Source organism: Fukomys damarensis, unplaced genomic scaffold (genome assembly GCF_012274545.1).
Source record: "Fukomys damarensis isolate Sample0158 unplaced genomic scaffold, DMR_v1.0_HiC HiC_scaffold_32, whole genome shotgun sequence".
Lineage (NCBI taxonomy): Eukaryota > Metazoa > Chordata > Mammalia > Rodentia > Bathyergidae > Fukomys > Fukomys damarensis.
The window spans coordinates 47,932,082-47,945,051 of record NW_022900944.1 but is presented as its reverse complement, the minus strand read 5'-3'; the positions used below and the strand labels follow the sequence as shown (position 1 = coordinate 47,945,051).

The 12,970-nt window shown below is 54.9% G+C and overlaps 1 protein-coding gene across 11 annotated transcripts in view; it reads right to left on the bottom strand.

Moving 5' to 3' along the window:
- Positions 1–3,557: 3,557 nt before the first annotated feature.
- Positions 3,558–12,970, bottom strand: part of Banp (BTG3 associated nuclear protein) — a 79,753-nt gene continuing 70,340 nt past the window's right edge. For all 11 annotated transcript variants that reach the window (XM_033758036.1, XM_010627517.2, XM_010627514.1 and 8 more), the window contains 2 exons: positions 6,406–6,549; positions 3,558–4,136 (listed from right to left, as the gene is read on the bottom strand). In XM_033758036.1, the coding sequence (XP_033613927.1) occupies positions 4,065–4,136; positions 6,406–6,549 (216 nt within the window). In that variant the 3' untranslated portion in view covers positions 3,558–4,064. The remainder of the gene's footprint in view (positions 4,137–6,405; positions 6,550–12,970) is intronic.

The window sequence follows — 12,970 nt, the reverse complement described above, 5'->3', positions numbered from 1 at the left end:
TTGGCTTTTTGAGACAGGGTCTCACTGTGTAGTTGAGACTGACCTGGAACTCACTATGTAGTCCAGGCTGGTCTCGAACTCACAGCGATCCTCCTGCCTCAGCCTCCCAAGTGCTGGGATTACAGGCGTGCACCACCACGCCCGGCTTCCTCGTCCCTTTTGATGGTCACTTTTTCCCTTGGGGGAAAGGCAACTCATCCCACCTCAGTACGATGGCACCGCTGCTAATCCCAAGGTCAAAGGTCTCTCCACGCCATCTACGTGTTTTGCTTGATCCTTTCCAAATCTGACTCCACGACACGTTTCTGTAAACTTGTAAGGTTCCAAGTGTTACACAGCGGCCTTGCTAGGACTTGTGGCGCCACCGCAGTGGCTGGCTCAGGCTCCTGTTCTACTCCGCTGCTCTGTCTCTCAAAGGCATGGAAGCCTTGAGTGGCTCTGAGACGTCTCCACCTCCTGCTCCTCCGTGCTCCCGTTCTGGACAAGCACAGGCACTGCCACAAACAGCTCTGCTGGACTCTCGGGAGACCGCAGCGAAGCCGCCCTGTAGAAGGGCTGGCGTCTTTACAGCACCGAGACACCCAATTCTCCTACAGACTGTATCCCTGTTTCCTTAGGTTTTCCTTGTTCTCACCATTTACCCCAGGCATCTTTTGTTAGCTTTATTTCTATACACTTGGAGCTCCTTAGAGTCTACATTTAACAACATTTATCAATGGCAGTATCCGGAAACCCGGCAGCCCCTGGGTATCGGCCTAGTGGCCGCACCTTGCCCAGTATACTCACGGTGCTGCCTGGGCTGCCATGGGCTCCCTCCCAAAGCGTCACAGCACTTGCCGTGCTGACAGTCTCCCTCCGATCTCCTTGTCTTAACTCAGCCTGCCGGCTGGGTGCTCCTGGGCCTTCCCACCCGCCCCTTCACAGGACAGTAAAGGAGGCCACCGCGGATTCTGTGCATCAGGTGGACAAAGTCCTTTCTGTTCCTAGCTTGCTAAAGGTTCTCTAAATCCTGAATGGCTGTTGAATTTTATAAATTATTATTTGCATGTATTAAAAGGGCCCTAAGGTTTTGCTAATGTGGCGAGGTTGGCCGACAGATTTCCTTATGACACCAATCTTGCATTCCTGGACTCACCCAACTTGGTCACATCATCATCAGCACAGTGATGTCAAAATAGACAGCATGTCCGAACTGCAAACCGAAAGCCATTTGAGTGTTTGGCTGCGGGATTGATGTAGGTGTGACTTTGCTCACAGAGGTGACGTGGCTCGCGTGCTGACCAAGGGCTCCATGTGCCGAGGAATGTGTGCCACGGGTTCGCCACTGCTGATTTACTTATCTCGGTCCTGGACAGGCAAGCTCTGCCAGACTCTCGGGAGAACGTCCGCGGGACACGCTGCTCTGTCTTCCGCTTTTTCTCCCCATCCCCTCTCTCAGAAACATCCTGGTCAGGCTGTGCTGGAAAGGTTGTGCTGTCTCAGAAAGCAAGATGGAAAAGCTTTGTTGTTCTGCAGGAGTTTGCAAGAGCCCCTTGGTGTCCTTTCCTACCCCAGGGAAGGGCTGGGTCCAGTCTCTACTGTGACAAGACGTTGAATTGCAGGTAAGATTCTAAGACAGGGCTGCTTGTCCCATTTCTTCTGCAGCAGCCATGGAGTTTTCCTCCTCGCCCTTCCCAGCCGGTGCACAGCCTCGGCTCTGGCTGCAGTGACGCTCACACTGCAATCTGTGCCTGCTCCCTCTTTCCCGACTAGCTGTACCATGTCTTTGTCAACTGTGTTAATCTTGTCAAAGAACCAGCTTAGGTTCTATTACAGCTTGGAGCCAGATGTCCCCCCAGAGCCTCATGCGCTCATAGGTGGAGAGTTTGGAATGAGGCTGGATTAGGGTGTGTGAATGTGGACGAAGAGTTTGAACTGGGATTATGCGTGTGGATAAGGGAAGTCCCAGCTTGCATGGGAAATAAAGGGAGAGAGCGAAGGCAGGCTGCCCACTGCCTTCTGCCCACACTGCTTCCCCTCTGCCTGTGCTACCCTGTCTTGGAGCCAGCCGACGATGGCCTGGAACCCCTACACACTGTGAGCTGAAATAAACCTTTCCTTCTTTAACTTGTGGGTCTTGGATATTTTGTCTCAGCAACAAGAAAAGCAACTGAGACAAACCACTTCTCTTGGTTGCATTTACATTTTGCTCTGTTTCATTAACTTCCAGTTGTGTTCACAGTTTTCTGTAAGCACAATTTGGGAGGTACTCCATAATTTTTGTTATGTAAACTCGTCATTCAATTAAAAATACCTTCAGGTGTCATTTTAATTTCTTTTTTGACCTATGTATTAAAAGTGTATTACTGGGTCAGGGATTTAACTCAGTGGTTCTGCACCTTCCCGCCAAGCACAAGGTCCTGAGTTTGATTCTAGTACCAAAAAAAAAAACAAAAAAACAAAAAGTACATTACTTAATTTCTGAACACACAGTGATCTTTTCCACTCTCTCACTTTTTCCTGAATCCCGTTTGGGCAGAGGATTTAGGCTACACAATTCGTCCTGTGACACTGTGGGTTGGCCTGTGGCCAATCTGATAAAACTCCAAAGTCCCACCGCCAAGGGTAAGGCCAGGATGCTGACGGCCTTGTTCAGGGACCCTACATCCGCGCGGGTTTTATTCACTGTTTCCAAATGTCTGTCCCAGGCACTGGCGAAGTCTTAATGTTGTACGGTTCTGTGAGCCTTTTTCTCCAGGGCAATAAGGGTCTTTGCAGCAACTTGCCTCTCTTCCGGACTGTTGCAAGCAAAGCAGTAATGCTTTCCACTGTTTTACTGTTTTAATCTCAGTAGGAATCAACGGTACACAGACCGCTTCCACCGCCTCCATTTCCCCTTTGTCTGAACTCCTTGCCCTACAGATCCCGGGCACATATTCCTGCCGTTAGGTTCCAACTTCCCCTCACCAGAAACATCTTTAGCAAGCAACAGCTTCATTTTAATTTTTTCAAACATCATTCATTTATTTTCAGGAACTTTGAGATATTGTTTCTATACCAAAACTTTCACCTTTTTAAGCAAATAATCTGATGGGTGGAGCAGGGCAGAGGCACAGCAGTTCTGGAATCTACTCTGAGCTCACCCCAGAAAAAGCATCAACCACCAAGGGCCGTCGGTGAAGTCAATTTCATTGGCGTTTGCAAACCTCACTGACCTGACTGCCAAACAGTGTGGGGAGCAGTAGGTCAGCTGCCAGTGGCCACGTGTACTTCACACGCTCTCGCCCTGCTGGGTGGAACCACTTTCCCTGGCTTCCGGATCACTGCGATGCCCAGGCCCCTGGACAGCACTTTCCTGTGAGGGCCCACACCATGCTTCCTGGAGCTGCACGGACACAGCTCTGCCTTCGAGAACTCCCTTAAGCCGGGAGCAGGCTCCAACCGTCCCCTGCAAACCACAACGCCTGCCATCAGGGCAGAGGGGCCTGAGCAGTGATCCCCTAATGCCCTCCCGCCTGGTGGAGCAGGGGCCCCAGGTGAAATGTCTCGAGATGAAATAGCATGGAGGCTTCTGTGGTCATAAATACACTTTATTCCATTAGAAATGCATAATTACAGTGTGTGGAGGCGTTTCCCTCTAGAAAAGTAGGTAAGCAATATCTCCATCAAAATCATTAGTTTTCTTTTGCAAACACCTATTTTCATGACACTGAACAGAGCACAACAGTGAAAGGCTTCTGCTACTCCAGTTTTTTTTCCAATTTTCTTTTTTGTTATAAACACCATAGCAAATTTAAAAAAGCTGTTTAAACAAAATATTGTAGTTCTTGATTCTCCGAGTGTACTTAATGCGCTCCGTGCTATGATTCCCCTGCAGACACTGGCAGCATGGCTCAAACCGAGGGGACCTCCCTCGAGGAGACGACCGGGACACTGTCCCCGGGCAGAGGTGGCTTTCAGACGCACGGCCGCAGAATTCACGCAGTCACCTTCAGCCCAAACTGCGTGAGCAGGGCGCGTGGAGACCAGGGTCACAGCTGGGCCCGCTGGTGTGTCACAGTCCTGGCAGCGGTAGCCGCCCCGCCTCACTGGATCTGGATGGCCCCGTGCTCCAGCTGCATCTCAGGCTGCAGGGTGGGCTGCAGGGTCTCAGCCGTCTGCAAGGGGGCAATGGGGGCTTTTCTGGATAAACTCCACCCGCACCTGCAGGCCACCCGCCCGCTCCGAAGCAGCCAAGTGGGACGCACGCAGGGCCAGCCCGAGAGCTCTGGGGCTGGGCAGCAGCACCTCTGCCATGGTGCTCCGTGAGCGCTCTCACGGCCCTGGACAGCTGCGTCCTCCTTCCTGTCTACACCCTGCCCCTCAGCAGGGTTGCTGTGGCCACTGCTGCAGACTCTCGCCTTCACCCAGCACATGCGAGGCAGCAAGTGGGACTGGCCGACCTCGAGCCTGTAACACTGCCCCAGGGCCACAGAGAAGCCTTTCAGGGTCTGCTGTCCGCCCCCGGCCTGCAGACCAGAGTCTGGCCCAGGAGCTACAAATGTGAGAAGGACATGGAACACACGTCACAGCTCTCTTCAGGTCCAGGGAAGGAAGAGGAATGGCTTTAGGGTAAGTCACTGACCCTTCTCCCAGCAATCAGCAGCCGGGGCTCCTGTGTGCACCTGAGGAGTAGCTACAGGAGTCCGGTGCGGTGTGCAGGAGAAGCCAAGGAGCCACCAAAGAAGTCCCTGCAGGGGCCGGCGCCCAACAGCCCTTGAGACACTCTGAGCTGCACTTTTCTCTTTACAAAGGACACCACACACTATTTCCTTACACAGAAGAAATGGCTGCCAGGGTAGGAGAAAGGGCCTGGCACCAGCATCATCTACACGGTCTGAAAAGGCCCCGCGTGTGGCAGGAGTATAGACAGGAATAAGCCTGTGGAGAGGCCAGGTAAGAGGGAGTGTTCCCGGTGTCTGGAAGGGGAAGTGAGCTCTAAGGTATGAGCTGCCTGAGACGCTGCTGCAGCTGTGGTGCCCGCCCTGCAGTGGGCACTGGCTGCCACCCAACCCGCCCCTGGGGACAGGCCAAGGGCAGGTCCACGCCACACAGGCTCGGCCCTCCCCGCTGGGCTACACTCACCCCTTTCTTCTTTCCACAGTTCCTCTCCAGCAGGTCAGCCACCCCAGAAGCTGACAACCTGCTTCGTCTGTGGCCGTGTCCCAGGTCCCCACATTGTCAAATCTGGTGCTGTGGGCCTCACCAAAAGTGAGGTCCAGCAATGAGCCACCACAGCCCTGGGCCCTCAGGCCCCTGGACCATCCACTGGCAGCTGGGTCACCCCAGGCCGCTTCCTCAGCAAGCATCCCAAGGAGGACCTGCTCTTCCTGGGCTCAGGAGCACATGCCCTGCACAGAGCCTCAGCTGCAAACCTGAGGCTTCTGTCCTGTGCTCACAGCCAAGGGCACAGAGATGCAGGTGCTCAGCACAGGCCACTGAGAGGCCAGAAGCAGACACAGGCAGCAGCCAGAATGTACCAGAGGGCAGGGAGAGATGCAGGCAGAGCTGGGCACGATCCTGAAGGAGGGGAGGCCACCTGCCAGCTCAGGCTCCACTCACAGCCAGCACACAGGAAGTTGCTGTGCTCTACCAAGGCCAAAGCTGACCCCCAGCCTGAAAGCCAGGCTTCCCTACGTGACTCAAGACACAGGTAATGGCTCCACAGCCCTGCTTCCTCTCAGTGACACACGTGGCCCTCCCAGGATGGACTCAGCAGCCACTCCTGCAGAAACAGGAGGCACCCTAACTCTAGAATCAGTTGTTCCAAACAGAGCGGCTGGCAGAGCTTGATGGTGCATCTTGGAGAACACCAACCAGCCGCCTGGTGTCCCGGTACCAGGGTACACCAAGAAGGTAGCCATATCCTCTCTTCTGACCCTGTCACTTCAGTGCCTCGAGCTCCCCACACCAAAGGCAGCCAGGCCATCGGTGCTCGGGAAGCCAGTGTTATGCGCTCTGGGTCAGCTGTGCTGAGCAGGCTCCTGACACACAGGGAAAGGGTGTGCTCTGCAGGCTGCCACCCGCTGGCTGGGGTCTGCCCAGGTGACCATCACTGCTGCAGCATATCCCTGTCAACAGCTGGCCCTAGCCTGAGACCAGGCCTGCAGGAGGGCACTTACTGACCCCATGGGCGCAACCCTTAACAAGACGGAGCCAGGACACCTTAAGTTTTGCTTCTGAATCACAGAGAAGCGTCTCTACAGACACCTTATGAATCCTTAATGTAGAACTGGGCCAGGATCTGTATCTCCCCTTCTCATTTCTGGGGCTTATCAGGACAGAATCCTCAAACATGACCCTGCCTTCCGACCCAACACACCTCTTCCGGGGGAAACCCACGGCGGAAACCCCACAGCGGAGAGAGCGTGGAGGCCAAGGACTCACCTGTGCCGTGGCCGTGTGCTCACTCACAGGCGCCAGCTGGACATACTGCACTTGGATGTCACTGCCCTGGAGAGGTGACCCATCCACACCAGCCGTGGCAGGGTCTGAGGAGGCCACTGCAATCAGCTGGGCTCCCTGTAGCACCTGGAGGGACAAAACCAGGCTGGTGAGCACAGCACAGGCCACAGGGCCAGCAGACACCATGTTCCCAAGCAGCCTCACAAAGGATTTGTGTAAGAGATAAAAATATTTTTAGTCGGTCCTTATTTTATTAACCGCTCGAAAAAGCCCACTTCGTAGAAGTAGCTGGGTCATCATGGACAGTGACACAGGATATAAAAGACACAAACCAGGCTAAGGTACTGGGGCTAGACATAACTGCTGAACAGGTTTTCCTGGATTACGGTCCTGAGAAGTCCAAAGGCCATAAATAACCACAAGAAGAAACGCAGAAGGAAATGTGGAGGGAAGGAGCAGGTGCCGGCTGAGGCAGGCTGCTCAGGGTGGGCTTTGAGCCCCGAGCCCAGGGTTCTGTGAGTTGGGGTCTGTCGGTGTGTGAGCGCCACTCTCGAAAGTGTGGGCTAAGGCAGCCTTGCCTCTGCTGCCTCTGGAGTCCGAGGCTTTGGGGCCTGGACAAGTCAACTCATTTTTCCTCATCTGGCCACAGTGAGGAATCTGGGCTCCGTGAACCCCATGGGCCAGGTCAGAACGACCTCGGCTTTGGTGCGAGTGCAAGTGTGTCTGCATGTGACACCCACACACTAGACAGAGGCATTATTCTTAAACTGTTACACAAAAGAGAAGCAGAGCTTCCGGAGTGTGAGCCAAAGCTGACTCCTGCCATGAGGACCAGGCAAGATCCTACGTCTTCAGCTCAGGAAAGTTTTGGATACAAGACAAATGGCAGTGTGAGTTTAGAAACAAACCCTGGGGACCTCACATGGCAGCAGATATCAGGAAGAGCTCTGGCAGAGGAGGACAGAAGCAGAGAGGGAGCACCTGGCTGGGGCAGCTAGAGGATGGCACCCAAGTGAGGCCCGACACCACCTGGCACCACACTGAACAAACCTGGTGACAGGCAGCACAAGAGCTGCGCACCAAAGAGGTCCTTGTGCAGGCCTGGGCCCCAGACCCTCCCTCTCCAGGGCTGTGCAGAGAAGGTGCACACCTGCCTAACTGGCCTCCAGGCAAGTTCAAAGCCAAGTGCAAAGATACCTCCATCCAAAAATCACCGGGCACCCCACCCCCAGCTCTGCCACCAGGGCCCAGCATCCAAGGCCCCCACCCCCCGGGGCACTGCCCTGACATGGGCGGATGACGCCAGGGGCTCAGGCCTTGCTGGAGAGCACCTGAAGGAAACAAGTCCATTTGGTGTCTGAATTACTTTTTTTTTCAAGGATTCACCGACAAAAACTTCTAATTCCCTCCTTCCATTCTGGCTTATGGGGCAGTTTTATTATTTCTGCCTGAGAACTATACTTCTCCAGGAATTGTGGTTTCATTTTATTTTAACCAAGAAGCTTGGGACTTTGAAAGAGAAAACTGAGACTTTGAAGAGAAAAGCTGTGCTGTGGAAGCAGGGCCTTGGCGTCTGGTAAGGGTGGCAGCAGCTGAATGCTCCTGGGACGGGGCTTCTGCCTCTCCTGAGGGCTGGCGGCCTTTGGCAGCGCTGCAGGCCCAGGGGCGTGGGCCACTCCATCTGCAACCCGCTCTAGCCAAGGAGGGGATGCAGCGATGTGGAAACGCTGGAGCTTTATTCACAGCAGAATTACTGTCCACTGCTAACGTCAACCTCAGAGGTTAGGAATGTTCCCTAAATATTTATTTCCCATTAATAAATTTGCTAGACAGTTCTATGATTCACGAATTTTATCTCAAATTTTTAAAGCTCCCTGTGTCCCCTGTCAGGATCCCCTGACCTGGAGAGCGTTTCCTAAGTACATTCTCTCTTCTCATCCTGGCCAGATGTTTGCTGGCTCTCAGGAATGTCAGGCCAATGTCAGGCCCCACAGAGATAGTAGGGAAAGCCCTGGACCATCTCCCATGGGCCCCTGGGGCCAGCAGAAGCCCAGGCGCCCATCTCACTCTTGCCTTGTGTAGGCCCGGAGCTGGGTGGTGGCCCAGGAAGGTTGGGGCCCTGCAGGGGGGGGGGACACACATGCCCTGTCGAGGGGGAAGGATGTGGAGGGTGGCTTCACTTTTCCTTGAGCCTCGCGAGAGGTAGCATAGGGCTCCCTGGGAACACTGCCTTGGGATCCAGGAGACTCCAGGGTGCTGGTAGGGGTGCTTGGACCTGCAGAGAGGGCTGGCCAGATACATGTTGAGTGCAGGCAGCTCTGTGAGGGAAGGAGGGACAGTTTGGGGGGCGGGCAGCAGGGAGCAAGGTGACTGCTGCTGAGATAGGCAGCCCTGAGGGAAACAGAGGGACCCTGTGGGGACCCATACCCAGCCACATTCCTCCACGCCAGCGAGGCCTGGCTCCACCATGCTCCACACAACCTAATCCTTGTCCACTTCCATGTTGCAAAGCCGGGCTGGCGAACACTGAAAAGAACCCTTATGCTGCTAACATTCTCTGTGACCAAGAAATCCAAACTCCCAAAAGGGCCACAGAAAGGTCTTTTCAGACTAAGAGACGTCACTGTGTACGTGCTCTCACCTAAATGCCACTGTACACTGAAGCCAGTCACTCTTAGCCAGTGAGAATGCAGCTTGCATGTTTTGTAAACTTCAAAGCACTGCCAGCGAACACACACAAGTGGGCTATGAGTGCAGTCACACACACTCCCCGTGGTATTGCAAGACAACACAGGGCGGCTGGTGGCAGGACTGGAACACCAGCTAAGTCTGGGCTCTTGAGTGGTTGTTAGCTTCATCTGAATTCTCATCTAGTCAGCAAAATCACCCTAAACCACTGCACCTCAATTCTCTAAAGACCAAACTCTGAACCCCTTGCCACCCTCCTCAGGAGGCAGGGAAGGACGCTCTGACCACTGTCCTAGCAGGCCCCACAGACCCCTCCTCTCCAGAAATGAGCCCACTCCAGAGTGCACAGGACACTGCAGGCTGCATCCCAGAGCTCGGTGGCCAACTGGGCTGTGCTCTATGGCCATCAAGTTTCCCTTGGCTGGAGGTCACAGGCTGGGCCTGTGGGTGAGGTGGGCTGCAGGGCTGGGCAGAGGAAGCAAAAGTCCAGGACTGGGTGGGCAGGGAGGAGAGGAGCTCAGCACTGTGCAACTTCTAAAGGCTGTGTGAGGACAGCAAGGGGCTGATGGCTTGAGTTAATCCGGGCTGGCACTCTGACCAGGAGGTTGAAAACCGGTTAGAAAGGAAAAGCTCTTCCAGATGGACAAGGAAGCTGTGGAAAGGGAGGGACAGGAACCCAGCAGGGCTAAACGTCAGGCTCTCTGCCTCTTTCAGGAGATCCCAAGTGTTTCCTCGCTGTGACGTACAGGACAGACAAAAAGGCTGCTTCTCATGCAGAAAGGTGCCCACAGGCCGCAGGGTGGCTCAGCTCCGGTCACTGTTCTAACGCCTCCGCTGCCGACCCGCAGAACTGCTGACGCTCACCACGGCACTGTTCTGGTGAGTTACCAAGGATTCTACAGGCTATCATGACCTTCTGCCGCCCCAACATTCTTGTGATTTCTGAAATGTGTGGCTGCGAGCCTGGCACCTGGAGGCTTTATGGTATAGCGCAGGAGAGAGGTCATCTCAGGCAGACAGCCTCATGCTCCCAGCCCCATTTCAGGGCAGGCCACACCAACACAGCCACCAAGGTATAAGGCAGAGGCATGGACGTGGCTTCTGCACCACTGTACACTTCTTCTAACGTTGTCCACATGGCTTCACCGCCCCATCCTGGCTGGGCCTCCTGGTGGGCAGTGACCCACCCAGCACACACATGACCACCACCCATTCTCTCCCCAACACACACCAGACACAAAGGCACGCGCAGTCATGTGTGTACACATCCGCTGGCCCCTCAAGTCCCTCCTGCACCCCTCCTCCAGTGCCTCTGGCCCTGCCCAGGCCTGTGTCCCCCACAGGTGTTTCTGGTATAGACAGTGAAAGTTGTATGCTGCTGCTATGGGCTGAGCCCAGCGGTGTGTGCTGTTCTTTCATCACCTCTGTGGCTTACGGGCCCCACCACTGCCCCTCTGGCCTGGCCCCTCCTCATTCAGGGCACTCAGTCCCTGGAGACTCCAGCAGGCTACCCACACTTCCTAAGGAGATGTGCACAAACCCGGGTCACCCGTTGCTAGGGGGCAGCATCCGGGAATCTGTTCCCTGGGGCCACTGAGGCACAGCTGATGGAGGAGTGCGCTCCAGGAGGGGCTTGAGGAAGCATGTGGCCCCACAGTCAGGAGAGATCAGAGCATGGAGGGGAGAGGCTGCGGGCTTGGCAGACTTCAGAGCATGGACAGTGACTTGATGGAGGAGGCAGGGAGAAGGGACACACAGACGTGCTTTCACCGGCCCTTGCGGCTGCCTTGTTAAGTCCTGGACCCACTTAGAAAACTCACACAGCATTTTGTATTCTGTTATACTGAAGCCAGAGTTTTGTAAGCATTTCATGTTTGAAGAGATTCCCTAGTAACTATTTTTAATGAAAATGCCAGGATCATGGCGTCTTTTGGGGAAGTTGCTGCCTGTGCTCTGGTTCTGGAGAGAAGCCATCTTGCCACAGGCGGGAGCTCCGTGGCACCACCGTGAATGGCTTTCACAGGGCACCCAAAGAACTGTAAAGCTCAGCACTTCCAAGTCCAAATCTGCTGCACAATGGCAAAGGTGCATAAAACCAGAGAGGGGAAATACTGAGCCGGCGCCCACTCGGGCTCCACGTTGGTTTGGTTTGCTAAGTGTTTCCCAGCTGAGTCACACACATGAGGTGTGTGAGACTGGAAACGAGTCCCCCGCATCTCAGCAACTGCCCCCACTGGCTGCTTGGCCTGGCCATGGCAGGGGGCACACATGGAAGGGAACCGATCACTGCTGATCTCCCGGGCCACGTGCTCCTGCTCACAGTCAGCGGGCACATGCACCGCCCGTCTTCCCTGCTTGTCTGAAGGTCGCCTCTCCCACCCTCCGCCCAAATGCGTAAATCCCACATGGCTCCTGGGCTCTGCATAAGCACCAGGTCATGCTGACAGGCTGTGACTGACCCACTTGCTGGCACTGCCTGTGTCCCCAGTGCCTGCTGTGCCACAGTAAGCTTGCTTCTCAATGGACAGGGGACCCCTTCACCGGTTTGCTTTTGCCACTACAAACAATGTTGTCATTACTTTTTTAGAGAAAACTTATGCCAGAGCCTATTGAACTTCTTCTTCTTTTTTTTTTTCTTTTTTTTTTTTCCTTTTTGGTATCAGGGCTAGAACTCGGGACCTTGTGCTTGTGAGGCAAGTGATGGCACCACTGAGCTAAATCCCCAGCCCCAAACTTCTTAAATCTGTGTAAATTACTATGCTGGGTAGAACACAAAGACTCCATCTGCATCCTTATCTGAAGAAACCAGAAATGGGCACAGCCTCACACACTGCTCATGTCCAGGAAGGTGGCTTTGAGCCCAGGACACACAAAGGTCCCGAGCTTCGTCCCTCGGCCCACCCCGGCACATCTTCTCACCTCCCATCGAGAGGCTCCGAGAGCAGGGCATCAGCATCTGCCATGGGGAGGTGTCTGTGAGCCACCGCCCTGGCCTGCTGTCCCACAGTGGTCTGGTGACCAAGACACTGACCCGGGTCCACTTCTGGGCTGCCAAAGCGAGGGCACCAGCCTGTAGCGATACCACCCAGACCCAGACCGCTCGGCTCTGGCTGTGATCTCGGGCACTGTCCCCATGGGTCTGCAGTCCACACTTGGGAGATGCTGTCCCAGGTGACCAGCACCGCACGCAACAGTGGAGCTAACGCCAGCTCCGAAAGCAAAGGCCACGCAAGCTCATTTCAGCTGAGAATGCTGCCCCGAAGTGAGATGGTCACTTTTCAGACACTGGTGACGCTGCGGCGGAACAGACATGGGCCTGGGCAGCACCAAGGGAGTCAGGCTGCTCGGCACTCACCAGGCTGGACAGCAGACAGGCCAGGGTATGTCCATCCATACCCCACAGCGGTGACAAGGCCCCCTCAAGTCCACTCCATCAGGAGCCCTGCACACCAGCACAGACACTCGTGACAGAGACAGGGATCCCTTGGGTGCCCCACAGAGCGTGAGGGAGGCCAAACTGAATGCACCTGATCCGCCAGTCTATCCATCTGAACTCACTAACAGAAAGCTCCAAGAGTGCAGTTAAGTGGGCTTCAGTTTGCACCTAGCTCTGTCAGCTTGTGCAAAGCCCGCTTGGCAGTAGTCAGCGGTCCCCACCATGGGCAGATGCACTCCAGGCTACGGCAGAGCCCGTGCACTGTTAGATTTCCTACACAGGAAGTCTTCACGATGAAATGAGCACCACACACTGGGCAAGGCCATGAGCGTGGGATGTGTAGTCCTCTGGGACCAACTCCACAGCCCAGCAGAAGGGAACAGAGCAGTCCACGTGGGCATAGCCTCCTGCCCAGAGGGGCGG